The 24,871-nt window shown below is 54.2% G+C and overlaps 1 protein-coding gene and 1 non-coding gene across 3 annotated transcripts in view; both read left to right on the top strand.

The window, feature by feature from the left end:
* Positions 1-24,871, top strand: part of VAC14 (VAC14 component of PIKFYVE complex) — a 99,676-nt gene that overhangs the window by 13,905 nt on the left and 60,900 nt on the right. For both annotated transcript variants that reach the window (XM_029924552.1, XM_029924553.1), the window contains exons 4-12: positions 473-535; positions 1,075-1,182; positions 1,704-1,813; positions 2,102-2,208; positions 3,152-3,286; positions 3,766-3,918; positions 10,058-10,121; positions 17,420-17,564; positions 17,839-17,904. In XM_029924552.1, coding sequence (XP_029780412.1) covers positions 473-535; positions 1,075-1,182; positions 1,704-1,813; positions 2,102-2,208; positions 3,152-3,286; positions 3,766-3,918; positions 10,058-10,121; positions 17,420-17,564; positions 17,839-17,904 — 951 coding nt within the window. The remainder of the gene's footprint in view (positions 1-472; positions 536-1,074; positions 1,183-1,703; positions 1,814-2,101; positions 2,209-3,151; positions 3,287-3,765; positions 3,919-10,057; positions 10,122-17,419; positions 17,565-17,838; positions 17,905-24,871) is intronic.
* On the top strand, positions 4,893-4,963 carry TRNAG-GCC. Its single transcript has one exon. It is a non-coding gene; the product is annotated as a tRNA-Gly (tRNA).

Here is a 24,871-nt window from a genome sequence, read left to right as displayed (position 1 = left end):
TAGTACAGACTATTTCCCCTGCAAGGGTAGCACTAGCCTATAAGCTCTAGAAAAAACCCTACTTATGAAGGCAGTGGAGGCCATGACCCACCTTCCCGAGCACCCCGCTCAGCCTCCCGGGCCTCTGCTGACCACCATGGTCACATCCAGAGGACCAGCTTCCAGGAGTGGAGAAGAGGACCCAGCATTTGAAGATTGGAAACCATCAAGGAAGGCCGATGGGAACCAACCACCTGACCTGGTGGCAGCAGGCCCCAGAGGTTCCTGAACAGAAGGGAAAGTGCACTGCATTTCGGTTCCTTACCCAGGTTCCGCTTTGCCTGTTGTACATCCCTACCTTTCTTCCGTTTCTTCTTTGGAAGGGGTGCCTGTTCAGTACTCCAAGCTGTGCCAGGGACTCGGCCGTGGGTTTTTAGTAGATTCTTTGTCTTATGTATCAACTCTGACCATCTCTGTTTCCTTACCTTTGTAGTTGGCTGCAGACCCAGACCCCAATGTGAAAAGCGGATCTGAGCTCCTAGACCGCCTTTTAAAGGTAGTACTCTGTTTCATCCATCTATTTGTACAGCTTATAAATTCTATCACTGGGGGTGCTCTTCCTAATGTTTAAAAATTGTTTCATTTATATACAGTCAGGTTGATTCTGGTGTGCAGTTCTACCGCAAGTGTAGAGAGTAATGTCACCAGCACAACCAAAATACAGAAACATCTATCACCCCAAACGCCCCCTCATGCTAACCCCCCTGGGGCGAGGTGCCCCTCACCTCCATTCCCCATACCCCCAATGACAGGGGCTGCTTTTCTAAGCTCACTGGGGAATTTGATCCGGATCTAGGGTTTTGCCATATGATCAGTCCTCTTGGCCTCGATTCCTGCTTTTACTCCAGCATTTTTGTTTTTCCTTTTCCATGTGGGAGGGTGGATGCTCCAGGATTTCTCCTACCTGGCATGGGCTCTGCCCATTTTCCTCCGTGGCCACCTGACCCCTAGAGCCAGCCCTGGGCCAATAATTCGGTCAGGTCAGGCCACCCTTGGCCTCTGGCTTTCGGCAGCTCACATGCCTCTGACCCACAGGACATCGTGACGGAGAGCAACAAGTTTGACCTGGTGGGCTTCATCCCTTTGTTGCGGGAGAGGATTTACTCCAACAACCAGTACGCTCGGCAGTTCATCATCTCCTGGGTAAGGGCCAGCCCCACAACTGTTTTTTTCTAGCTGTAATGAGCCTCAAGTTTAGTAAAATCTGACCCCTGCCACACCCTGGGCAGTTCCTGTGGCTGAGAGAAGCCTCCTTATTGTCCCTCTAATAGCCAGTGACATCAGGTAATTCAAAACGCATTTATTCAGCTCTTCCCCGAAGCCCGTCATGTTTGCCCCTGATGAGGATACGGTTCTTTCTTTGTCCCAGGAAATGCCTCCATTTCTCTTCGAAACCAGTGGTGCTATTCTAGCGGCCCCACCTCTTTGAGCCTTCTGTCCTTTCCTGTGTCCTCCCTTCTTCCTGTGGCATCAGAATCTCCTTGGAGTTAAATCCCCATCTTGCACATTTAACCCACTCCCTGCCATGGGGCACCTGGAGGGCCATGAAACGCTGCCTCAGCAGGGCCACCTTCCCACCGCCTTGTCCCAGAGCACTGGGGACAATGAGAAGAAGGTTCTCACACTGGAGTAACTTTCCCTTCTGGTTTCTTCCTCTGGGTCAGATCCTGGTTCTGGAGTCTGTGCCAGACATTAACCTGCTGGATTATTTGCCAGAGATCCTGGATGGACTTTTCCAGATCCTGGGCGACAATGGCAAAGAGATTCGGAAAATGTGAGTGGAGAGAGGGAACAGGCCACTGCTCCGTGCACACACGCACCTCCCCCCCCAGCAGACGGGCAGCCGCGGGAGCACAAGTTCATTCTTTTCCACCTGGTTCATGTGATTCCTGCCTTGAGGAGCAAAGAGCTTGTTAATCCCCAGCCTCTGGAATACAGCCATCGGCAGCTCTGAAGTGTATCCCCTCCCAGCGGCCCACCCAGAGCAGAAGTGGGTGTGGGGAGAGGCTCGTCCCGCCCTGGCTGGCGGAGGCTACTTCCCTTCTCCTCCTCTCATTGGTAGGTGTGAGGTGGTCCTTGGAGAATTCTTGAAAGAAATTAAGAAGAACCCCTCCAGTGTTAAGTTTGCCGAGATGGCCAACATCCTGGTGATCCACTGCCAGACCACAGGTGAGTGTGAAGGCCAGTGGCCACTGCATCTCCTCAGAGGCGGAAGGAGCGCTGGTGGGAGTATGAACCAGCACAGCAGCGGACCTGGGGCGGTAGAGTGGTGCATCCCTCTGAGAGAAATTCGATTCCTCCATCAACTTGGGGGCCCTTTTGCTTGGTCTGACCCTAGAGTAAGCTCTGGAGACCCTCTTGCTGGGGAACTTGACATTTCACTGAAAACTGAAATGCTTTGAGGTTGGGACTGTGTATCCGTGAGTTTCTGCTGCGGTTGAGACCCCTGCAAAGTGTGACCTTTCTCCACAGCAGCCGCTTATTGTTGGTCATGAGTCCGCACGCAGCTGGCTGGTGCTGCTCACCTGGGCCGGGCTTGGCTGCCCTTCTTGTGCACCTGCAGTCAGCTGAAGGGTCATCTGAGCCTGGGTGGTCTGGGATGGCCTCACTCACATCTGGCAGTGAGCTGGCTGTCACCTGGGAAGCAGGAACCGTTGGTCCAAGTGTCTCACCATCCAGCATGCCAGCCCAAATGCACTCATATGGCATCAATGCGGTCCCAAGACACCTAGTTGTGGGGAGCAAGGCCTCTGGGGGCCTGGGCTTCAACCAGCCATGCCATGACTTCTGGCACTTTCTGGGGCCCACAGTAGCAAAGCCAGCCCAGATTCAAGCAGCAGGGAAGTGAACGCCCCCCGTGATGAGAGGAGCTGCTGAGCCCCTTTTTGGGCGCAGAGGGGAAGAGAGCCATGGCTGCCCTTACATGTGCCACAAGTTTGCTGTGCCATCCCAACCTGTGTGTTATTTTGGAGGGTGAGAGAGTATCAGTGAGGCTAGAAGCAATGCAAGCCCTTGAGTCCCCTCTGGTCCCATCCTCCGGGCCTAGTCAGTGGGAGGGAGCGCTCTGGTTGCTGGTGCTGACCTTCCCAGAACCCCGCGATTCCTCTTCCAGATGACCTGATCCAGCTGACAGCCATGTGCTGGATGCGTGAGTTCATCCAGCTGGCTGGCCGGGTGATGCTGCCCTACTCTTCTGGGATCCTGACCGCCGTCTTGCCCTGCCTGGCCTATGATGACCGCAAGAAAAGTATCCTTCACCCTGAGGAGAGGAAATGGGAGCAGCCGCTAAGGAGGCTCTGAAGTTGCAGGACCCTGGTGGAGATAGGGGGGGCTCCCTTAGGATCCCTCAGGATCCCTCACACCTCCAGATAGCCCCTGGGACCTGGGGAGCAACCAGCAGAGCTGGAAACAGACCGGAGCACCAAGGCAGCGGCAGGGACACAGGGCCAATACCATTGTCCCCAAACCTCACGGGGTTACTTCCGGATCTGAAGCAGCTCTCCCAGGTTGCATGGCTCCAAGCCCCTCATACTGCCCTGTCTTGGGTGGGTGGAATCCTGGTGGTAGGAAGTCCACCAGCATGTGTCCTATGAGAAGACAGGAGCGTTTCATGGGGACTCTGTTCAGATTGCCCAGTGGTCCCTCTCTGGAGAGGAACCATGCCAGTGACCTCGGGTTTAGGGAACACCCCCTGGGTGGGGCTACTCCTTACATCAGTGGACTCAGGCATCAAGGAGGTGGCCAACGTGTGTAACCAAAGCCTGATGAAGCTGGTCACCCCTGAGGATGACGAGCCTGACGAGCCGAAGCCAGTGGTGCAGAGGCAGGCAGAGCCCAACCCCGAGGACTCGCTGGCAAAGCAGGAAGGGACAGCCGTTGGTGAGTAGACCTGCCTCCCACCCCTCACGCCTCCCAGGCTTGGGGCCCAGCTTAACCAGCCAGGGCTACTTTCTCTACGGCACTTCATCTAACTCTGGTAACAACCCAGTGAGGTAGAAGTTGCTGTTTTCTGCATTCTACAGATGGGCACTGGGAAGACCAGTAACACGACCAGGGTCTGGCAGCTACTAGGTGGCAAAATTGGGATTTACATGCTGGCTGTCTGCCTCGAAAACCTATATTCTTAACTCTTACTGCCTCAACGACCATTAAGCCTCTCAGAAATCTTTTTTTGGGTTTGGCTACAGGAAATAGGAAGGTTTGGAGCGTGGCTGCAGGACTCACCTGGCCACCTGGAGGCCAGCTCCCTTCCCCGTGCCAGCCGTTCCCGGGGCAGGGGCTATGAAAGCTACAGTGCAGCTCATTCAGTCCTTGGGGGCGCTGCTGCCGAAAGCAGTGTTTTGGACAAGCTAAATGGCTCTCTGCTGCCCTTTCACACTCTTTCAGCATTATTGTTTTACTTGTAACATGAAGAAAAGCACTTGTATGTCAGTTAGAGTCTGGAGTGTAACTCTCTAAATGTTATCTATAGCCCTGACTTCTGTTTTTCTTTGGGAGGCCTCTCTCCTCACTGAGAGAGAGCACTGATCAGCTTCGGGGTGATGTTCTCCTTCGCAGTCACCCAGAGAGTAAATTAATGCAGAACCCGCTGAGATTTTTAAGGCTAACAGACTCAAGTCTGGAACCTGAGTTCCAGGAGCTGAAAGAATTCCCAAAGCGTTTTCTACCATTGCTGTTCTCGGGCTTCTCTGGAACATCTAACAGCGTGCCAGGCACGTGGCCTCCACGGGTCTCCTGTCCTGGGTTTGGCTGGCGGTCCTGCTGGACCAGCGCGGGTGTCAGGTTACCGCTGTGCAGTCGCTCTGGGAGCCAGAGCAGCAAAACAGCTGGAGGCAGAGCAGCTGTCAGGTGGAGCATTGGTGGTTCAGTGGTAGAATTCTCGCCTGCCACGCGGGAGGCCCGGGTTCGATTCCCGGCCAATGCAGTAGCCGAAACCTTTTTGGTAGCTCCTTGAGAAAGAAAATTTGGGGAAATAATGCCAGTGTGGGCCTCTCAAGGCAGGAACTTTCTCAGTAGGAGAAACTAGAAGAATCTCAGGGAAAGACCTATTTTCTGAAATGCTCCGTTTTCTGTATATGTACAAGATCATACAGTTTATGTAATTCCACAGCCTTCCTTTTTTGCTTGTGTGATGGCTTCTTCTGGTTTTTGTTTTAGTTTGCTTTTGGCTTGACAAGTTACAACATGCAGTTTTGAATATTTTATACTAACTTTAAAAGTTAGCGCCTCTTAATCCACTGAGTCAGAAAGTAGGATAATGGTTGCTGAACTGAAGGGAAAAGGGGAATTAGACACCTGGCATCTTTTTGGGGTAATGGAACTGTTCCAGAATTAAATAGCAGTGATGCTTTATGTAACTTGTGGATTTACAAAAAATGACCCAGTTGTATGCTTTAAAAGAGAGAGCTTTATGTTGCAAAATTTTATGTTATGTGCAGGAAGTCTCAGTTTTTTAAATAAAGTTAGTACCTCTTCCCTCAAAGTAGAACCCAGCAGCTCCCACCCCACCCCTTCTGCCTATGTGGCAACAAGTCAGGGCCTCCGGGAACGAAGCACTGTATTCTGTAGGCCGTGACCGCTGCCGAAAACCTGCCAGCGGAGCATTGGCGGCTGCACGGTCGGTTCCTCGCCTGCCAGAGACCAGGGTGCCCTGGCCAGCTGATGCAGTGTGTTTTACTTAGGTGAAATGGGTAGTTTTTCCTAAGCATTCTTGAAACAGCTCCCCACTTAGGAGACCCTCCTGTGAAACCAAGATCCATTCAGCAAGCTTGGCTCTGGATTTTACTGCCTCACAAACAGCATTTCAGCACTCGCAAAGCTCAGTTTAGAGTGGTGCCTAGAGATGATCACAGCTCATGTCGGGGCTCCATACCTCCTCCTTGCTCAGCTGGTACCTGCCATGTTAGCAAAGTGCCAGGACAATGTCGCAGCAAACCAGGAGACAGTGGCAATTCAGCCAGTCCAGTCGGCACGTTCCTCCCAGCCTCCCGCTTTTTCCTATGACTGTTTTGCTCCGCTCTTGCAGCCCCGGTCACCTGGCTTCAGGCAGGAGCCGTCTGCCTGGTCTCCCTCTGTGGGAGGGCGAGACCCAGGAGGAGGTTCATCAGCCGAGCCTCTGTGGGTGAGCGTACGTGTGCACACGTGCACGTCGCCCTCACCTCTCACCATCGGACCTCATTTGTGCCACACTGTTCCCCGGTCCCTGTCTACTTGCTCTGGCTCCTGTTGGTCCTGCCACTTCAGGGGTCCCCAATGCAGTGTCCTTTCTCTGAGCTCCTACAGAACTTGATGGGTGCTCCCTTTTCCTCTCTGTGACGCTGCCTGATTGTCCCAGGTGTCCTGGCCTGGACTCGGGTCAGTACGGCCTGCTAGTGAGTCCTGGCTCTGTTGACTTCCTATCTGTTGCCCTTCGAGAAGCCTCTTAGCCTTTTTAAGCCCCAAATTCCTTATTTGTTAAATAAGGCTAACAATAATAATGCCAAACCTATCACGTATTGGTGAGTTTTAAATGAGGTTTTTGCTTATGAAGCTTTTAGCGCCTGGCAAAGGCCAGAACTCTCAGAAACGGGTGCTTTAGGGTCACATTTTTAATACATGTGTATAACATGCCTGTGTACTTAGCGAGGTTCTCTGGACACGGCTCTTGCTCCCTTGTTTCTTATCATCAGCATTTCCCAGATGGTAATGTGCCCCTGGCAGGTCCTAAATGAGGGATCACAGAGGGTCAGGGGTAGAAGTTCGTGCGCCAGGTGAGGGGCAGAGCTATAGACAGGGTTTCCCGGAGGGCAGCAAGCACTGCTAGTAGACGTGTAATGGAGTCCGTCACTTGCAAGGCTTTGATGGGCCTGGGTGCACCGCAGCTTCTGCGGACCCTGCCGACCCAGGCCCTGCCTGCACGGAGTGCCGGGGCAGACCCACAGGTGAGCAGTCGTGTGGCCCTGCGCGCACTCACAGAGGACCGGGGGCTCCAAGCCAAGTCCACGGAGGTCATTTGAACTGGATCTTTTCCTTCTCCTTAGTTTCCACTCTGCCCCCGCCCCCCCGTTTTCTACTCATTACAAAGGAAATGCATGTTTCCTGTAGAGAGGGGAGTGGGGAGGAGGCATTCCTAGTGGGGGGAGAGTAAGCAGGTGGAATACATCATCTGCTCCATAACGTTTGGCAGCACGTGTCAGAAGCCATAAACATTTAAGAGAATTTGTTCTCAGGAAACAGAGATGTAGGTAAGGTTTTCCATTTGAAACACGGAACAAATGTTAGCTCCCGTATTGTCCTAACAAGGCTGTGAGGTGAGCGCCGGTTGCCCCTTGTGCGGTGAGGGGCCGGAGGGAGTCAAGTCAGCTGCCCAGAGCCGCCCGGCTGGTACGGAGGGGAGTCAGGGCACGGACTCAGGCCCACGGGCTCGAGTCTGCTCCTCGCACCGTTTACACCACAGCTCTCTGAAGAGGGAGTTAATACCGAACGGGCAGCTACAGACGTATAGCTTGACTGGGAAAGAGCATTGGGGAGCAAAACGATGTATCACTTTTTACCCATCAACGTGGCAAAAATGTGAAGGACTACTACTATCCCTGTGTGAGGCTTGGGGGGATCGACTGCTCCTCTGAGCCTGAGGTGCATTTCTGTTTATAGTAGAACCTTACTAAAGAGCAGCTTATCAAAATGAATTAAAATAGAAACCGCCTGACCCTTCCACCCAGCAGTACCGCTGACATGGGATCCTAGAGAAATGCACTTGTGCAGGAAGGAGCGTGGGAGAGATGGAAGAGTGAAAGCTAGCAAACGGTCGAAATTAACTCGAACCCTATTTCTGATACTGCATCATGTCATCTACAAATGGTGCGTGTCTTTCAAAGTCAAGAGGGAGGAGGCGGCCAAGGGCGTGGAGCCCCGGCTGTGTTCCAGGCCAGCCCACCAACCTGCCCCGTGTGCCCTCCCTGTCTCTGCCGAGGTCTGTTCCATCCAGGCCCAGCCTGCACCTGGCCCTACCGAGCTGTGCCCTGTCCCCCGCGGGGCCTCCAGGACTAGAGGGGGCAGGCAGCAGCTCAGAGCCTTTCTGTTCAACGTGGAAATCAAGGCACTCTCTACTTGAGGGTTGAGGATGGCCCATAGTTCACAGGAATAGCACTACGTAGGCTAAGCCTCAGTACAAAGTTAAAAAAAAAATTGCAGAAAACATACTGTGATTCCATTTATGTTACAAAACAAAAAGAAAGATAGCAAAAGATAGGGATACTTGCCAAAACAGGAGTTACCTGCCTGTAGAGTGGAGTAAGATTGAAGGTTAGGGAGAGATAGGGGCATGCTCTGCTTTGTTTGAAGTTTTTAGAATGAAAATATGTTTTACTTGTATAATTTACAACTTTTAAGAGGCCAAGACTGGCCCCATTTGAACAACAATATATAAATAATGATAGTTTTCATTGGTAATCCACAGAATAAAATCTGTCTACATGGGCCCATAATGATGTGGGTGAATAGATGGATAGGAAGGGACCTCTTTTCCTTATAGAAAAATTCCAGTTAATGTAGGAGAACAGATAAAAACAGAAAATCCCCATTAGGCAAACTCCACAGTAATATTTATTATAGATCCACCATGGATGCCAAAATCAGTAGGGGAACATTTGAGGAAAACACTGGGTATCTGTCTAGTCTCAAATATCTCCCCCAAGATATTCATTAATTACAAAAAGGAAAATAGTAAATTACAGTAGAGAACCCCAGCAGACACTACCACGGTCAGATGATAAGGTCAACATCATCAGTTACAAGACAGATGACATCACTGAGAAGGTGCGTCACTCTGGTGGTGGGCTTCCAAAGACGTGTAACCTCCGCCCAGTTGTGAGAAAATGCGAGACTAACCCAGGTGGCAACACATTCTGCAAAGTCACTGACAGGGCGTCAGTGATACCAGGTTCGTGAAAGCTACGGGAAGCCTGCGGAACCGTCACAGATGGGGGGGATTAAGGACACAGGACAGCTACATGCCACATGTGGTCCCAGATTCTATCCTGGGACAAAGGACATGAGTGGGAACACCCGTGAGATTCACATTAGGTCTGTAGTTGTGTTAATAGTCTTGTGTGGTGCTCCTTTCCCAGTTCGATACCGTGTGATGTGAGGAGCAGCTGGGCGAAGGGGAAACAATTCTGTACTATTTTTACAACATTTCATAAATTTAAAATTATTTCAGAATAAATATTCTGTTCAGCTTTCTGTCTTTTTAGATCTAACTGTTCTGGACATTTCACAAATGCAGGCTTTTATGACTAAAAGCTTCTCTCCGTTGGCCTGTTGCCAGTGTTCGTGCTGCGGCACATATCAGTACTTTATGCCTCTTTGTTGCTGAGTCGTGGTCCACTGAATGGCTGTAACACACTTATCCGTTCATCAGCTGATAGACATTTGAATTGCTATGAACATGCTGTGCAGTTTTGGTGTGGACATAAGCGTCCGTTTCTCTGGGGTTTATATCTAGGAGTGCAGTTGCCGGGTCATAGGGTCATAACTCTGTCAAGCCCTTAAGGAATTGCCAGGCTGTTTTCCAAAGCGCTTGTGCCATTTTACGTTCCCACCAGCAGGGTCCAAGGGTTTTCCCCACATGCTCACCACCACTCATTATCTGTATTTTAGCCATCCTAGTGGGTGTGAACTGGTACCTCCTTGCAGTTTTGATTGACATTTCCCTGATAGCTCATGATGTGGACTATCCCAGGAGTCACTTTTAACATCCTTTGCCTTCGGGCCAGCGAAGATTTCCCAGATATGTTCAGGGCTGGTGCCCTTCTCCTTTTGAGATCACTGTGCCTAAACACAAGCACAGGCGCTATCCCAGAAGCTTTGGGGAGTGGGTGGCGTTGGGTCCTCAGGGGTCCCGAGCTATAGTCCTTTTCAAGCGCCAGTCAAGGTGTGGGGGACTAGAGAGTCTGTGTCCTCGGGTCAGGCATCTTGTTCATTCTGAAAACTCCAGTGGTCCTTGAGCGTGACACCTTGTTCCTCTCACTGTCCCCAGGGGCCCCTGATGGTTCTTGTGACTCCAGCTTCAGTAGCAGCATCAGCGTCTTCACGCCAGTCAGGTAAGTGGTTTGTTCCAGCCGGAAGTTTCTAGAAAGCAAGCGGCCTAGATCTTTCCTGGGTGCAGCAAACTGCAGTGAAGACCTGAGGCAAACTCTGCTTATGGGCCACAGGGGGTGCCTGATGAGGGCATCTGGAGAACACTGAGCAGACCCAACCCACCTAGTTGGGATGGAAAGGGAGCCTTGCCCCCAAGGACAAAGATAAGCTGTTGGAGGTCAGTAAATACAGGTTGTAAAAGTAGAACCAAAGCATCCTGGCTACAGGGGGGCGCGTGCAGACACCTTTGCCCAGAGCCTTTGCCTGTCGGGATAACGTGGGGCTGACAAGACTGACCAGGAGAAGGCTATTCCAGAGTCCAAGAGGACGTAGACCAAGGGCCCCGGGAGCAGTCTGTCCTCTGCCAGGCTCCAGGTCAGCTGTCATAGCGCCGCCTTCCACGTGGGGGCAGTGCAGGCCAAGCAGCAAGATCATTCCCTTCCCTGCAGTTGCCCACATGCTGTATGTCAGGTGAGGACATCTGAGGGAGAGGGAATTATCAGCGTTCTGTCCCTGGCCACGGCCCCGGGACTTGCCCCGTGTCACTTTGTCTTTGTGTAGAAATAACACCTGTGGGGCTGCAACGGATGGCATTCTCCTGTGAGGGGTTTCTTCCCTCTCATCCCCACACTGAGCCTGGGCCCTGAGGAGCCCGTCTCTCATGATGAGAAAATATGCACTTAACCCCCAGGAGGCTCTTTTCTCCGCAGACCTTTAGAATCTTTCCTCCTTTTGTATCATTTTTTTCATTTTTTCTTGTTTCTAAGGACGCTGTGGGGATTTTCAAAGTATGTGAGTACTGATTATAAATGTAGACTGCTCCTGGGGCCTCCTTGAAGCATTTGAGCGAGGCAGTAAGCATTCATTCATTCATCCTGTTAGTTGTCACATACTCCAGAGTACTGCCAGGGTTCAGCCCCCCAGGTTCCGAGGTAAAGATGTGACCCCTGTCGGTGCCGGGCCCTGAGGCCTGTAGCCGGAAAACAGAGCAGGCAGTGATTTCTGTGACGGGACTCCGAGGGCGCTGGGGGCGCGCCAGGGTGCCCGAGCTGAAGCCCGCTGGCAGAGTGGCTCTCTCACGGGTGATCACTCCGTGGGCGCCTCCTAGGTCCGACTGTGCCAGGTACGTTGTGTCACGTCATTGGATTTTACTGTTTAAATCCCATGGGGTCGTTAGTCATAGTAATTCCATTGCAGAGCTGAGGAGGGACAGGAGACCTGGGGGCTGCTGTGTGGAGAGGGAACTTAGGAGGGGTCGCGAGTGCAGACCACCTCGGGGCCGCGGCTGCTGCCCCGTGAGAAGGGAGGGAGGCTCAGCCTGAGGAGGTGGCAGAACGTGGAGAAAGCTGGAGAGGTTTTTTTTTTTTTACCTGTTTTGAAAGATGAATAGACCAGATTTGCTGCTGCGTGTGATGGAATGAGAGGAGAGGCATGAGGGTAAGAATAACTTGTAGATTTAGGGCTTGAGCCAACTCAGGATATCCTGGCATTTCCCACGCTGGGGTGGAAGGAGGCACAGGTGTGTGTGGGGGCCAGTCGTGGGCTGTGTGCCTCCTGGCCGTGAGCACCCTGGGGTGGTTAAGGAGGCGGGTTTGGATCCTGGATTCTGGAGTTGGGGGAGAGATCCGGAGGGAGGCTCGGGGAGACGTGCCCGGCAGAGGCGCTAGCTTTTGTCCGGAAGGCCCGGAGCCTGCCTGTAAGTGGCAGTGTCTGGTGCAGACCTATGACTCGGAAGGCCCTCTGGCAGCCCCAGGGAGGATAAGTGAGGAGGGACAGAAGTGGCAGCAGAGAATCCTGTTGCGGACTTAACACTGTTGTCTAGGCCACACGAGTGTCCTGCTCCACGAGAGTGGCACTGGGAGGTGGAGAAAGGTCTAGGAGGAAGCGGAGATCGGACCTCAGGACTCGCACCGCCTCGCTCGGGAGGCAGGGGCGCCATTTGCCAGCGCGGGTCTAGAGGTCGAGGCTGGGAACTGCCTACTTGGAACCTGTCATTCAGGAGCCCATGCCAGATCCTACCCTTTTAAAATTAACAAACCAAAGCAAATCATCTCATGCTTTCTTTTCTCCCACGAGTGGCTATTTCCTCGTGGCAGCTGCCAGTCTGAGTCAGTAGCTGGGCCAGACAGGGGGGCGGCCATCGGAGTCATGAAAGCTGGGCCAGGGCGCATGGGCCCCGCGCTCGTTGGAGACGGCATGGTAGGGCAGGGGCAGGCGTCCTCCAGTAGGTGCTGCCTGAAGCGGGCTGAGCTCGGGCAGGAAGCCCTCTTCCTCACCAAGAAACAAAACCCACCCTGCGACTGTGCAGACACACTGCCGGCCCTCATCTCTCACGAATCCTCTGCGTAGTAGAGTCCAATCACCCGGACACGTATCCCGACCCTATGGCGCTGGGCAAGCAGCTTAACCATTTCCTGCCTCGGTTTCCTCACCTGTAAACTGGGTGCAATGATAGTCCCTACCTCCTGGGGTGTGGAGCTTATAGGAGTTGAATATATAAAGAATAGAATGGTGCCCAGCTCAGAGAAAGCGCTTTACATGTTTTAGCTACAATTATTATTCTGAGAACCCCATTATTATCCCCATTTTACAAATGAGGAAACAGGCCTAGAGGGGTTAACTTCTTGTCACTCAGCCAGGTTGGAATTAGTGGCCAGGTCGGAATTCAGGCTAGGCCTGTCTGAGTCCCAAGCCCACTGGTGTGACCTTTATTGGCTGCACTAGGAGAGTCCCGGAAGCCTGCCTGACGGAGGGGCCCCGAACAGGTGTTAACCGTGTGCACAGGCTTCCGCTCCGATGCCTGGGGCCTTGCCAAGGACTGTGGTGTCATCAGTGACATTCAGTATAGATCACTGGCTACCTAAAGGCAAACAAAAAGATCTGGAATTCGGTGCTTCCCAACTTTTAGCATCTGCAGATTGAAAAAAAAGTTGTAAAGATACTTTATGAAAAACAACGTTGAATTCAGAAGCAATTTTTTTATTTACCTTCATTCTAATGTGATTAGAGATGTAACATGAGTATCATAAAAAGACATTATGGGGATGCCTAGGTGGCTCAGTCATTTAAGCGTCCAGACTCTTGACTTCTGCTCAGGTTCAGGGTTCATGGGTCCAAGCCCTATGTCGGGCTCTGTGCTGACAACATGGAGCCTGCTTGGGATTCTCTCTCTCCCTCTCTCTGTGCTCCCCCCAAAATAAAAATAGACCTTAAAAAGAAGTTAGGGGCGCCTGGGCGGCTCAGTTGGTTCGTGGGTTCAAGCCCCGCGTCAGGCTCTGTGCTGACAGCTCAGAGCCTGGAGCCTGTTTCAGATTCTGTGTCTCCCTCTCTCTCTGACCCTCCCCTGCTCGCGCTGTTTCTCTCTCACTCAAAAATAAATAAAACGTTAAAAAAAAAAAAGACAGACATTACAGAAATCAAGTTCTGCCTCTGGGATTTATCATTGTTTATGGTAGTGTCAGAAGTGTAATTTAATAAATTGCCATTTTATTTTTTTTTGTTAAGTTTTTCTTGATGTTTGTTTGTTTTTGAGAGAGAGAGCACAAGCAGGGGAGGTGCAGAGAGAGAGGGAGACACACTCCGAAGCAGGCTTCAGGCTCCAAGCTGTTAACACAGATCCTGACACAGGGCTCAAACCCACGAACCACAAGATCATGACCCTGGCCAAGGCTGTACGTTGAATTGACTGAGTTACCCAGGTGCCCCATTAAATCGCTATTGTAATAGCTACAGTAGTGCCATGCATTTGGAAAATACCATACATATATGTGTAAGACATTAGTTATGAGATGCTTTATGAGAATGCTCAGTGGAAATGGGGTTTTGCAGACACCTTGAAATAACTCAGAAGCCCCCAGGAGCGACTAGTCTAGACTTTTTGGACCCGATGCAGAAATGTGTTTTAAACTGTGAGTAAGCTAGCTCCCTTCTGCTCTCGGGTAAGGTAACCCAGGGCAGAAGATACTCCATCCAGACTCCAGGCCAGCGGCTCCCCGTGGAGCACGTGCGGAGCCCCGCACATAGCAGCCACCCCGGCCCAGCGGAGCCTCTGAGAGCAGCCTCCCCCACAGCCAGTGGGCACGAAGAGCCGTCTTCCTGGTGCCCCGGGGTGCTCCTGCTTCCCCTGAGCCTCACCTCTGGCCAGCCAAGGGAAGTGAGACCCAGGGAGAGTGTCTCCAGCTCAGGGCAGAAGTTTTCAGTGCGTGGCCACATGGCCTTGGACGGGTTCCGGGCCGTCTCCTCTGTGCATTGCAGGATTGAGTTCCTTGAGCCGTGAGGTCCCTGTCAGCTGTGGTGGTGTTGGCTGGTTGAAGCTGACACCTGCCTCAGCGGCAGTCTGAAGGCGCCCGTGTCCGGGGAGGCTGGCCGTAGCCAACCTCTGCTGTGGGGGGAGTCGGAGAACGTTCGTGCACGGAACGCTGCCAGCTCTTGCACACCGCTCCAGGAAACCCTTCACTTTTTGGCCTTGATACAGTGCCACCTGGGGGAGATGCCACCATGGGCTGGCCCTTGGTCTGCCCCTCAGTAGACACATTGAGCTGGCCAGAAGCATCTTGGGACTACAGTGAGTCAAGGAGCCCAGCTGACCCAGGGACCGTCTAGCATCTTGGAGCCCTGTTTGGGCCACCTGGATTTGGAGTGCCCCCCATACACATCGGCACGAGGCTTTCCCAGTCTCCTCTCTTGCCCCACGTAGAGACTTTGCCTGTTGTGCCGATAGGAAGATACACTGAACGGTATATGCGATCCCTCTCTCCGACCTGGCCAGTCCACATAGGGGCTGCCATTCTGCTGCCCCTGCCAGGGGACAGTTGGAAATGGAGTCTCCTGAGCCTGGCCCATTAGGAGGCAGTGCTGTGTGGTGGGTGAGGCCACTCTAGGCTCGGACTGCTCACATTCAAACTGCTCACTCCACCCCTTCCTGATTGGGTAAGCTCAGGGCCTGATTTGCAGGGTGGAGTCGGGGGAGCTGGACTTGGCACTGCCTTCCTCCCCCCGGCAGCTGAGGCCACAGCCCTTGCTGGCCAGTATGGTCCTGACTGCCCCCAGCGGAGTGAAAGCGAGGCCTTGCTCCCAGGGGGGCCATTTCAGCTAAGAAAGGCAGGTGGTGGCCTGCCAGGCTCTGAGTCCTGGCACCCTGAACCCCTGTGAGAGCTGGAATGTCCCACAGCTCCTGCCGGGGAAAGGGACTCCCTGTGGACCGGGGACTCACCAGGTCAGGACAGAAGAGGCAGAGACGGGGCAGCATCCATTCATTCCTCACAGCCTCCTGAGCTCCTACTCTGTTAAGCCCTGGGGGTGCAGGTGGGCTTCTGGCGCTTCTCGAGGAGATGAGCTGTAATAGAATGCTGGCAGGAGCAGGTAGGAGGCCAGCAGCACGGGGAAAAGAAGGACTCAGCGATAAGGCAGTAAGGCCTGGTCATCAGCAGGAGGAGACGGAGGGTCTAGGAAGTTGTCAGAGGAGAAAAGAAAATGCTCGGGAAGCCCTGGGATAGATGGCCAGCCTGACACCGTAGCGCCGTGTTGTCCATGGCAGTAGCCAGAGTCCCGGGGCCGCCGGGCCCATGTGGTGCGGCGGGGTGAGCGGCGGGGTGAGATGCACGCTGGATTTCAAAGACTTAGGACACCGAAAAGAATATGAAGTTTCCTGTGAGTGACGTGTATGTTGGTTTTTATATTGATTTTGTGTTGAAATGATACTGTTCGGGTATGTTAGAGTCATTAAAATATGTCATTACAATTTTACCTGCTTTTTTTTACATTTGAGTATAAAACTCAAAAATGTAAAATTCCGTACATGGCTCACATTATATTTCTATCAGACAGAGAGAAATTGAGGAAGAGATTGATTGGGAGCTTGTGTTTGCCACCCTGAACTTGTCTGTCTGTGCCTTAGTTTCCCTGTCTGTCTTAGGCTAGCAAAGAACCTAGGTGTTTAGGTGTTCTCAGAAGACCCCAGAACTTCCAGCCCCGTGACTCCTGTGGAAATCTCAGCGGCAGCCCCGCCCGGAGGCTCAGGGCTGCTGGGCTCTGTCACTCACACACCCGGCCCCTCTGGCGCCCTGAAGATAGAAGTGCCCACGCTCACCCCTAAATGAGCACTGAGGGGAATCATCAAACCATATTAAACAGCAGTTCCGTTTAGTAGTTACGGAGCTGAGAATGGGTCCCTTTAGGAATTCACATCAAATGAGCTTCAGAGAGGCTGCAGGCGAATTAGGAAAGCACCGGCATCGAGTTCCTGCTGCCAATGAATAATTGAGCAGCCTAGAAATACTGCGCGCGAGACCTTTCTGTACAGACGAGCAGCTGAACTGCCTGACCCGGGTCCTCGGGAAAGGCAGCCCCTGGTCTGCACCTGTCAGGAGACCTTTGGACAGATACAGTATGACATGTCGCAGGAAGGGAACCCCTCCCTGGCATCCTAAGGTTGTCTGTGCATGCTGTCCCCATCCCTGAAACTTCCAGCCTCTACATGGGAACCATGCTTTGAGCAGAGGGCTGTGTCCACATCCCGGTGGCAAATAACCTTCTCAGATCTGCTCAGCATGACTTTCTATACTGGGAGGCCACCAGGGTCCCAGGCCAGCGAACCGTGCCCCATTGGAGCAAAGTGCAGTCCCAACAAGCTCTGTTTCTCAGAGGCAGAGGCTGTGTCGCCTCCTCCCTGACTCACGTGAGATTGTCACACCTTCACAGGCAACACTCAAGGCTACTCAGCCAAGCCAGACCCTGTGCTAAGTGCCCTGGGTATGGCAAGATGTAAAGCCACGACCTTTGTCCTCACTGGAGAAATATTCTTCATTTGCCTGATGAAAAATCTGTCAGCTCTCAAAGGGTGTTTTCAGGACTTTCCCCTGGACTCGTTGGAACCATGGGTTTTGTTTTATCAACAAAGGGTTTGGACTGAATGCCCTGAGGATGCTGAACGGCTTTTTCATCCCTGAGGTCTGCTGGGGCCCAGCTCGGTGACATCAAAGAGGTTTCCTCCTGTACAGGCCAGGCCGGTGCTGGGGAGGTGGGTGGGCACCCAGCACACTGGCTGTCTTCCCCCGGCCCCAGCCTTGGAGAGGGAGGAGCAAGGCTGCAGGGGTGAAACTAGCCTCCGCCAGCCGCGCAGAGGGTGCGTGCCGCCCGCCGCTCCTGGCCGCCGCACCCAGGAGAGTGCGGCCGGTGTGCGGTTCTGACTGCGGAGCCAGTCAGCTTGACGGGAGGTTACAGCCGGCCTCAACTCTGCTCTCCTTCCCGGTCTCGCCCACAGCACTGACAGGGCCCCAGTCACCCTCCACCTCGATGGGATCGTGCAGGTCCTGAACTGCCACCTCAGCGACATGGCCATCGGGATGATGACCAGGATCGCGGTCCTGAAGTGGCTCTACCACCTCTATATCAAGACCCCCCGGAAGGTGAGTCCCTGAGCCCATCTGCCCGATAGGCCTGTCCAAGCTGGGGGCTGCTTCTGGGTCCGTCTTGGTTTTCTGGGGCCTCCCCATGCTTGGTAGGGTTCTGCTCACTGCAGTTCTAGAAAACCCCTGGCAAGAAGAGGAGTGAGAGATGCTTGAGGAGCACTGGGGGTGCGGGGGAGGTCCATGCAGCGCACTGGGACCCTGTCTCCGCCGAGTCCAGGGGTGGAGCCGGGGTGGGGGAAGCTCACGGTGTCCCGGCTTCTCTGCTTTCCAGATGTTCCGGCACACAGACAGCCTCTTCCCCATCCTACTTCAGACGTTATCAGATGAATCTGACGAGGTAGGTCACCCGCGCCCCCTTCCTTCTGTGCATGGCTGCCCAAGTCTCCCCTCTTGATTGATGGATGGGATCTGGTAGCCGAGAGGTGCTTGTTTTGTTGCTCTCCTAAACCAGCAACCAAAAAGTTGCTTACAGGGAAAGGCACGTTGCTTGCAGGGAAAGCTGTGTTTGGAAACAAGGACGTCCTCTGCCAGCCTATGAGGAGCACTGGGTCAGTGTATCAGCGAGGACACTGGCCTCAGGGGAAATCTGTCTGTCTATGGAAGGGGGCGGGGGGAAGTGGTAGGCAGCCGGCTGGGTTAGGCCCTGAAGGCAAGGGCTGGCCCTGCCTAGCTGCCTGACCACAAGTAAGTCGAATGTCTAGTTCCTTCTCTGCTCAGTGAGGCAGTGGCTCAGAAAATGCTTAGTGCTGGGCCAGGCAGTGCTGGCCACTCTGTGAGCTCTTGTGTTCCGTTCATTTCAGCCAGACTCCATTCTGACCTCTGGCTTGAAATTGGCCCTTTAAGCTTTGCTCTGTCGGGGTCACCAAGAGCAGAAGGGAGAGGCTAGCCCAGAGAAAGGGAAGGAGAGCTGGGCCCTGTGTCTCTCAGCCTTCTGGGAGTGGCCCCTGTCCCCACCCCGTTCTCAGCAGCGTTTCACCCTTGGTAGTGCTTCTTCAAGACCCCCCTGCCTCCCAGCCTACGGGCAGGATTGCCAGTGGGTGTTACCGTTGGCCAGGGTACCATCCCTTCCCTTCACCCACACCAGCTGCAGGCTGCCTATCGGATGCTGATGGGCTGCACCTTGACTGGTCCCTCTCATTCCTCCTTCTGGGCTCTGGACAGCCGTGGGCCCCAGGCAGAGCTGTGTGCCCCATGAGGCAGCGGGCGTGTGAATCCACAGATCTGCCCATTGGGAATATGGGAGTGGACAAGAGCTGGGGGCTGGGGGAGAAGGGAGAGGGATATTGCTGACAACTTGCTGTGCGTGAGGGACCTGAGGCTGGTACCAGACTGTGTGGGGCCCAGGGTAGTTTTCCTGGAGCCTAAATTTGCTTTCTTGAACTTGAGCTGAAAAGAGATCAGACGGGCAAGTATCCACCTCTGCATCCTCTGAGGTACTCTGCATTTCCGGAAACATCCAAAACAGATGGTCTGGGAATCTGCCCTTGACCCCTCTTGCTTGCACTGCTCACGTGCACACACGTGCCCTCTCTTCCATTTCCCTCAGCACCCACTGCGGCGTGGGGCCCGGGAGGACGTGGCCGGGTTCTGCCTGAGCCGAGGGTGACTCAGGGCACGGGCGCAGCCCTGTTTCAATACAAAAAGAAAGAGAAGAACTTTGCTGATTGGTTCCTTCCCTAGGACTTTGCTGGAAGCAGCTGAGTCTTCAATCCTTTAAATTGAGTTGTTTAATCCCATCCAGCTCTCTTTGCCTGTGATTGGGTTTTGTGTGCGTGTGCGTTTACCGGGAGCAGGAGGAGATGCAGTCCATTAAACAGCTCTGTTCAGGTTGCGGCTGTGGAAACTCGATTTGCTGAAGTGCCAAATGTTGTCAGAGCTTTGGGGCCCGTTTTTGGGCTCTGCTGGGAAAGGATTGCAGCTGCTCTTGGGGACAGTTGTGAGGCTCGAGGGGGGCTGTGGTCGTAACAGGAGCGGAGAGTCCCTGCATTCCCCTCTCTGGGGGAGGGGGTTGGAGACCAAGATAATCAGTGGTGGGTCCTCATTCTGCCTCATCCTGGTTCTTCACCAGATCACATTCCTAAGTGTCCCCTGCCCAGTCTCTTTGGCAACCTTGAGGGCATACTGTGTCCTTGGCAATGGAAATACAGCCACAGACCGCACAAAGTCCCCCTCTCCTGGAGCTTCCTTTCTACGATATCTAGAAACCGCTCTGTGGTAGGTTTTCCCAGTATTTCCAAACACAGCACTGAATTCGAATCAGAGCTCCCTGGGGTTTAAGACCCTGAAAGCCCATTCAGTCAAATCAGACCATAGCCAGACTGGTGGGGAGAGGCGCCTTCCTGTTGACGGCCTCCTTCACTGATGGAATTTAGCCACATTACCTCCAGCTGAGGGGCCTCAAGGCGCAGGTTAGCCCATTGTCTTGGGTGACCAGTAATAACAGCTTGTATGGAGTCACTGCTGTGCCCAGAACTGTGCTAGACCCTTGACTTGTAGTATCTGGCAAACCCTCAACAGTTCTGTGGGTACTGGTAGTATTTCAATTTTGCAGTTCAGAAAACTCAGACTGAAGGAGGTAAAACACTTCACACGCAGCTAGGAAGTGAAGCGGCCGAACTCAAAACCAGACCTGTTTGACCTCAAAGCCCATTCTCTTAATCGCTAACCTTCATACCTGGGTTCCACCAAGCGCGGTCTCAGCTGCCCCCACCCGAACCAGGCGGGAGACGGGGAACTTGTGTTTAGTTGTATCATCATCCCCATTTCTGGCCACCTTCTCCTGTTCCACAGGCTCTTGAGGACAGTCCTCAGTGTGGTGTGGGGAGGGGTGTATATCTGCCAAAGCTTCAGCCTCCAGACCCTTTGCCCCATTTTCATACTGATTTGTAGAAGCTCTCTGTGTATTGGGGACAGTTGGTCATCCTGTGTGGCAAATATTTTTCTCTCCTAGTATGATTGTGATAAATGCACATGCTCCTCACCCCTGGTGACAGCTACTGGCCTCAGGGAACAGAGTGTGCCTGGGTGTTACTAATGCAAGAGCTGGGCGCAGGGAGGGGCAGAGCCTCAGAGACCTAGCTCTCCCCACCCCACCCCGTCCTCCCTAGTCCCACTGGTCCGTGGCCTTGCTGGGGGGGGGTCTCACCTGACATTGCTTCTCAGTTCTGCTCCAGTGATAGCTTGCTAGTCCACGCCCTTCTCGCATCCTCGGTTGTGTCTGCTTGTCCGTTATTCAGGATAACTGGCTATTTCCTCAGTATCACCAGGTCCTTGCACACTTTGTCTGAAAATCCCTTTGGTCAGAGAGAATTTGCAAGTGTCAAATTAATAATCTTGGCACCAGAGTAGCAACCCCCCCCCCCCCCCCCCCCCCCCCCCGTTACCAGCTAGCAGTCCAGTTGCATGTTTTTAAGTGAAAATGCAACCCTGATTTCAACAGCGTGGAATGTAGGGTGCATGCCCTTCAGAGCTGCCTGCTGGACTCTGGGAGGGAGGGGGGCCTGCTTCTCTTGCCCAGAAGATGCCGGTTGTCGGCTGCCTCCTAAGCCTGCCGCTGCCTGAGCGAGCTCCCCTCCTCCTTCCTCCCCCCACTTCAGCAGCAGAAGCTGGAACAGAAGCTGGTCTCTGTCCTCTGTTTCCCTGCGTGTCTTTAGGACCACACAGGCCCCGTGCCGATGACCAGGTGGGCGGGCCCCCCTGGGGGCTCATTGTCCATCTCCAGGCCATAGAAACACCAAGGGAAGACAATGGGCAGCAGGATCGACGCCCTTTTCTATGCCTTCTCCCCATCCCACCCCCTCCCTCAGCACCCCCAAGCACCCCTGAGGTGGAGCTGTCTGCCCCAAGTCAGTGGGCTGTGTTCACAGCTCCGCAGGTGGAAGGGAGGGGCCGGCTGCCTGGCTCCGAGGAAGAGCAGAGGAACAGCATCGTTGGCAGAGGGCCTGCCTCGGGGCCACAGCCTCCTTCAGAAGCTTGCCTCCAAGTCCATGGAGATCCAGAAGGGCACACCCCCCTGGGGCCTCCGGAGGCATCTTCCCCGGAGTCTCCCCACCTCTCAGAGCTGAGGTGTCCTTAACACTTCAGAGCAGAAGTTCTCAACCCCAGAGGAATGCCCCCTTCCCCTCCCTGAGTCTCAGAGTAACTATGAGGGGAAATTGCTGAGGGGAGTTTATGGCTCATGTGATATGGCTGACGTAAAAGCATGAAAAAAGAATGAGAACCACCTTTCTGAAAAACTTGAAAGGTAGGACGGTGAAGATGCGGTTCATGACAGTGGCAGTTTCTTGGTCAGGAGCCCATTCGCCTCATGAGGCATGCGGCCGTGACTTAGGAGACTGGGGTAGCGGGGAAGGGTATAAGGAGTGATTTGGGGACCCCCCGAGAGCTGTGAGGTACTGCAGCCCAGGGCAGCCGGGGCCTTCGCTGTCCTCAGCCCCATAGCATATCTCGGGGGCGTCCAGACCTGGGAGGCAGGGAGCCCCGGGCTGCTCTAGGCTTCGCTGCGTCCCGAGGGAATGGGGGCCATCACCTCTTCTGTTTGAGTCAGTCTGCCAGCCGTGGAGTTGCTGGGGAACAGACACAGCCGGCTCTGAGGGATGACTAGCTTCAGGGGAGATGGAAGGGGATTTCATTTGTTTTCATGGTCTGGGTCCCAGGAGAAATGGAGCAGAAGAACTGAAGAGCTTCTCAAGTCTCAAAGGAGAGAGCTCGCCAGGGCCGAGCTAAGTGGCCCTGTAGGGAGACAGGTCACGGTAGGAGAGTTGGGCGGGGTAGCTCTGAGATTGTCCTGCAGCAGGGCTGCGGGCACCACCCCTGGCTGGCACTGCACCCCATCGCCGGGGCAGAGTGGAGTGAAGCTGTCCCAGGAGCAGTGGCCCTATTGTTGCATCCTTTCCCTTCTGCATCCCTCATCCCACGTGGTCTGTGTAAGTGCTTCCTCAGCCTTGCCTTTCCCAGGGACTCTTGCCACTTTGGTCTGGTGGGTTGGCCAGCTGGACCCAAGGGCTCATTTCCACTTTAAAGGGGTTTGGTGAGAGACAACAGGGCCTCCCATGTCAGGGTCTCACCCAGAGGGAGGCCCCAGACTGAGAGCATCTCCATGGGTTCCTCTTGTTAGAGTCCCAAGTGACCAGGGCTACGCTCTCCTGTCCCTACGCAGGGGTGCTGCTAGTGAACTTGGCCATCTCTCGGTGGCTGCCACAGAAATGGGGACTTCTACTTCATGGGAGCCCCTTCATTTGAGAACAGCTCAGAGAGGTGATGATGGCCCATCCATTACTTCCCCTTCCCCCCCCCCCCCCCCCCCCCCACCGCTGGCTGCCTTCAGAATCCACAGTGGGTGCTGGGCTCAGATGCCCTGCATCTGTGGGAGGAGCCTGGGAGCAGGAGAGGGCAGAAGGCAAAGTTCATGGGGCAGATGTACTGTTCGGAGTACATTGTTTCTGTTCTCCTGACGCGTCTGCCTGGTGCTCTTGGAGTTATCTTCATCATCCCAGTTTTGACTTAAGAGGACCTCCAAGGGCACGGTGGAACACCCAAAATCACATAAGCGCTGACCTCACTGCAGGGCAAGGGTCCTGCCAGGATGGAGGCACCACTTCACTGAGCACCCCCCCCCCATCAGTTCCTTGTTTTTTTTTTATGTTTTTTATTTATTTTTAAGAGACAGAGAGAGTGCGAGCAGGGGAGGGTCAGAGAGAGATGGAGGCACAGAATCGGAAGCAGGCTCCAGTCTCTGAGCTGTCAGCACAGAGCCCGATGCGGGGCCTGAACTCACGAACCGCGAGATGATGACCTGAGCCGAAGTCAGACGCCTAACTGACTGAGCCACCCAGGTGACCCCCCCATCAGTTCTGAGTGTACCTTCTCTCTGAGCATTGAACCTTGACTTGCCCCGTTGGGCCACTCACCCTCCCTGGGCATATGCAGAAAGAGTGGGGCTGGCAGCTGGCAGAGGGCGCTGTGGGAAGGGGCCCGGAGAGCAGCAGGAGGGTGGGCCTCTGCCGCATGCTGCCCTCCTCTCTGTGGGACCCGACAAGGCCATGGCACCCCCTCGCCTCCTGTTTGCTGCCATCAAACGCAGTTGGCCTGGTCTAGGTTCGTCCTGTCCAGCTCTGACGCTGTGTGGTCCTGACCCCGCTCCCTGGAATACTAATCTGGCCTGCTCCGAGTGGACCATCTTCCCTAAGAATGGGGTTTGTTCCTCCTCCTGAGATCTCTGCCTCAGTGTTTGTTTCAGTCTGGTTCTCATTCCATCCACTCTCCAAAACAAACAAAAACAACTCCTCCACCCCCACCTCTGTCCCCAAGATTCCGTTATAGTCAGGTCACGCCATCGGGTCAGACACCAGCCAGAAAACCAAGGGGCACGATGTAAGGGGCCCAGAACTCTTGCCAGGAGTCCCTCCACACACACACACACCCGGGGAGGTCAGCTGGGGCCTTGCCTGCCTTAGCTCCTCCAGGGGCCATGCCAAGGACACAGGGCACTTGTCCACATGGCTCTCCTTGCGGCCGATGCAGCAGCTTCCTCTGGGGGCTCCTGAGAGTGAGAGGAGGGAGGGACAGGCAGGGAGAAGGCAGCAGGGAAGAGCACTAGGTTCCACTCACAGTCTCCAGAGACAGCCAACCAGTACCCATCGCCAGAAGAGGCATCAGAGGTCAACACCAGGGGTCCTGGGAGGATTGGGAGGATTTGGTCTTCTGGTAGGAGTCCAGGCAGCAAATCCTTGTGGGGGAGGAGAGAGGGCCAGCATGGTGACCTGGTGAGAAGGCCTCGGGTAAAGGGGGACCCAGACAACCTCAGCTGGCCTGGCAGGTGTGCGTGCTTAGAGTCTGGGATTTCTCTCTGGATTCCTTCCCCTGATGCGTGGCTGAGGACCCAAAGCCCGCACGGTATCAGGGTGATGGGTGGGGCAGGGGGCTTGCTGCCGGGTCGCCTTGGCTCCTGACGGAGGCAGAGGTTGGACTGGAAAGGTTGGCTTCCCCGGTGGAGGGCCCAGCAGTGCTGGAGGGATCCCACTAAGGGAAGCCAGTTGGAGACTACCTTCTCCTGCGACAGGCCTGGGGGCTCTTGCAAAGCTGCAGGGCAGAATGGCCTGCAGGGGTGAGCACACTGCCTGGCCCTGGGCCTGACTGACTCTCCCCAGCCCGTCTCCCCTTGAACTCAGGAAGTGATCAGTAATTTTACCTAGAAAGACTAAAGTCCAGCAGCCCAGACGTTAGCCCCACAGTGAGCCCATCCAGACAAGAGCTGCTGTCAGAAGCCTCTGGGGCTTTCTAAAATCCAGCTGCTTAGGCCTCAG

Source organism: Suricata suricatta, chromosome 16, assembly GCF_006229205.1.
Source record: "Suricata suricatta isolate VVHF042 chromosome 16, meerkat_22Aug2017_6uvM2_HiC, whole genome shotgun sequence".
Classification (NCBI taxonomy): domain Eukaryota; kingdom Metazoa; phylum Chordata; class Mammalia; order Carnivora; family Herpestidae; genus Suricata; species Suricata suricatta.
Note: the sequence above shows the minus strand (reverse complement) of the source record. Positions and strands in the feature narration are given on the sequence as shown.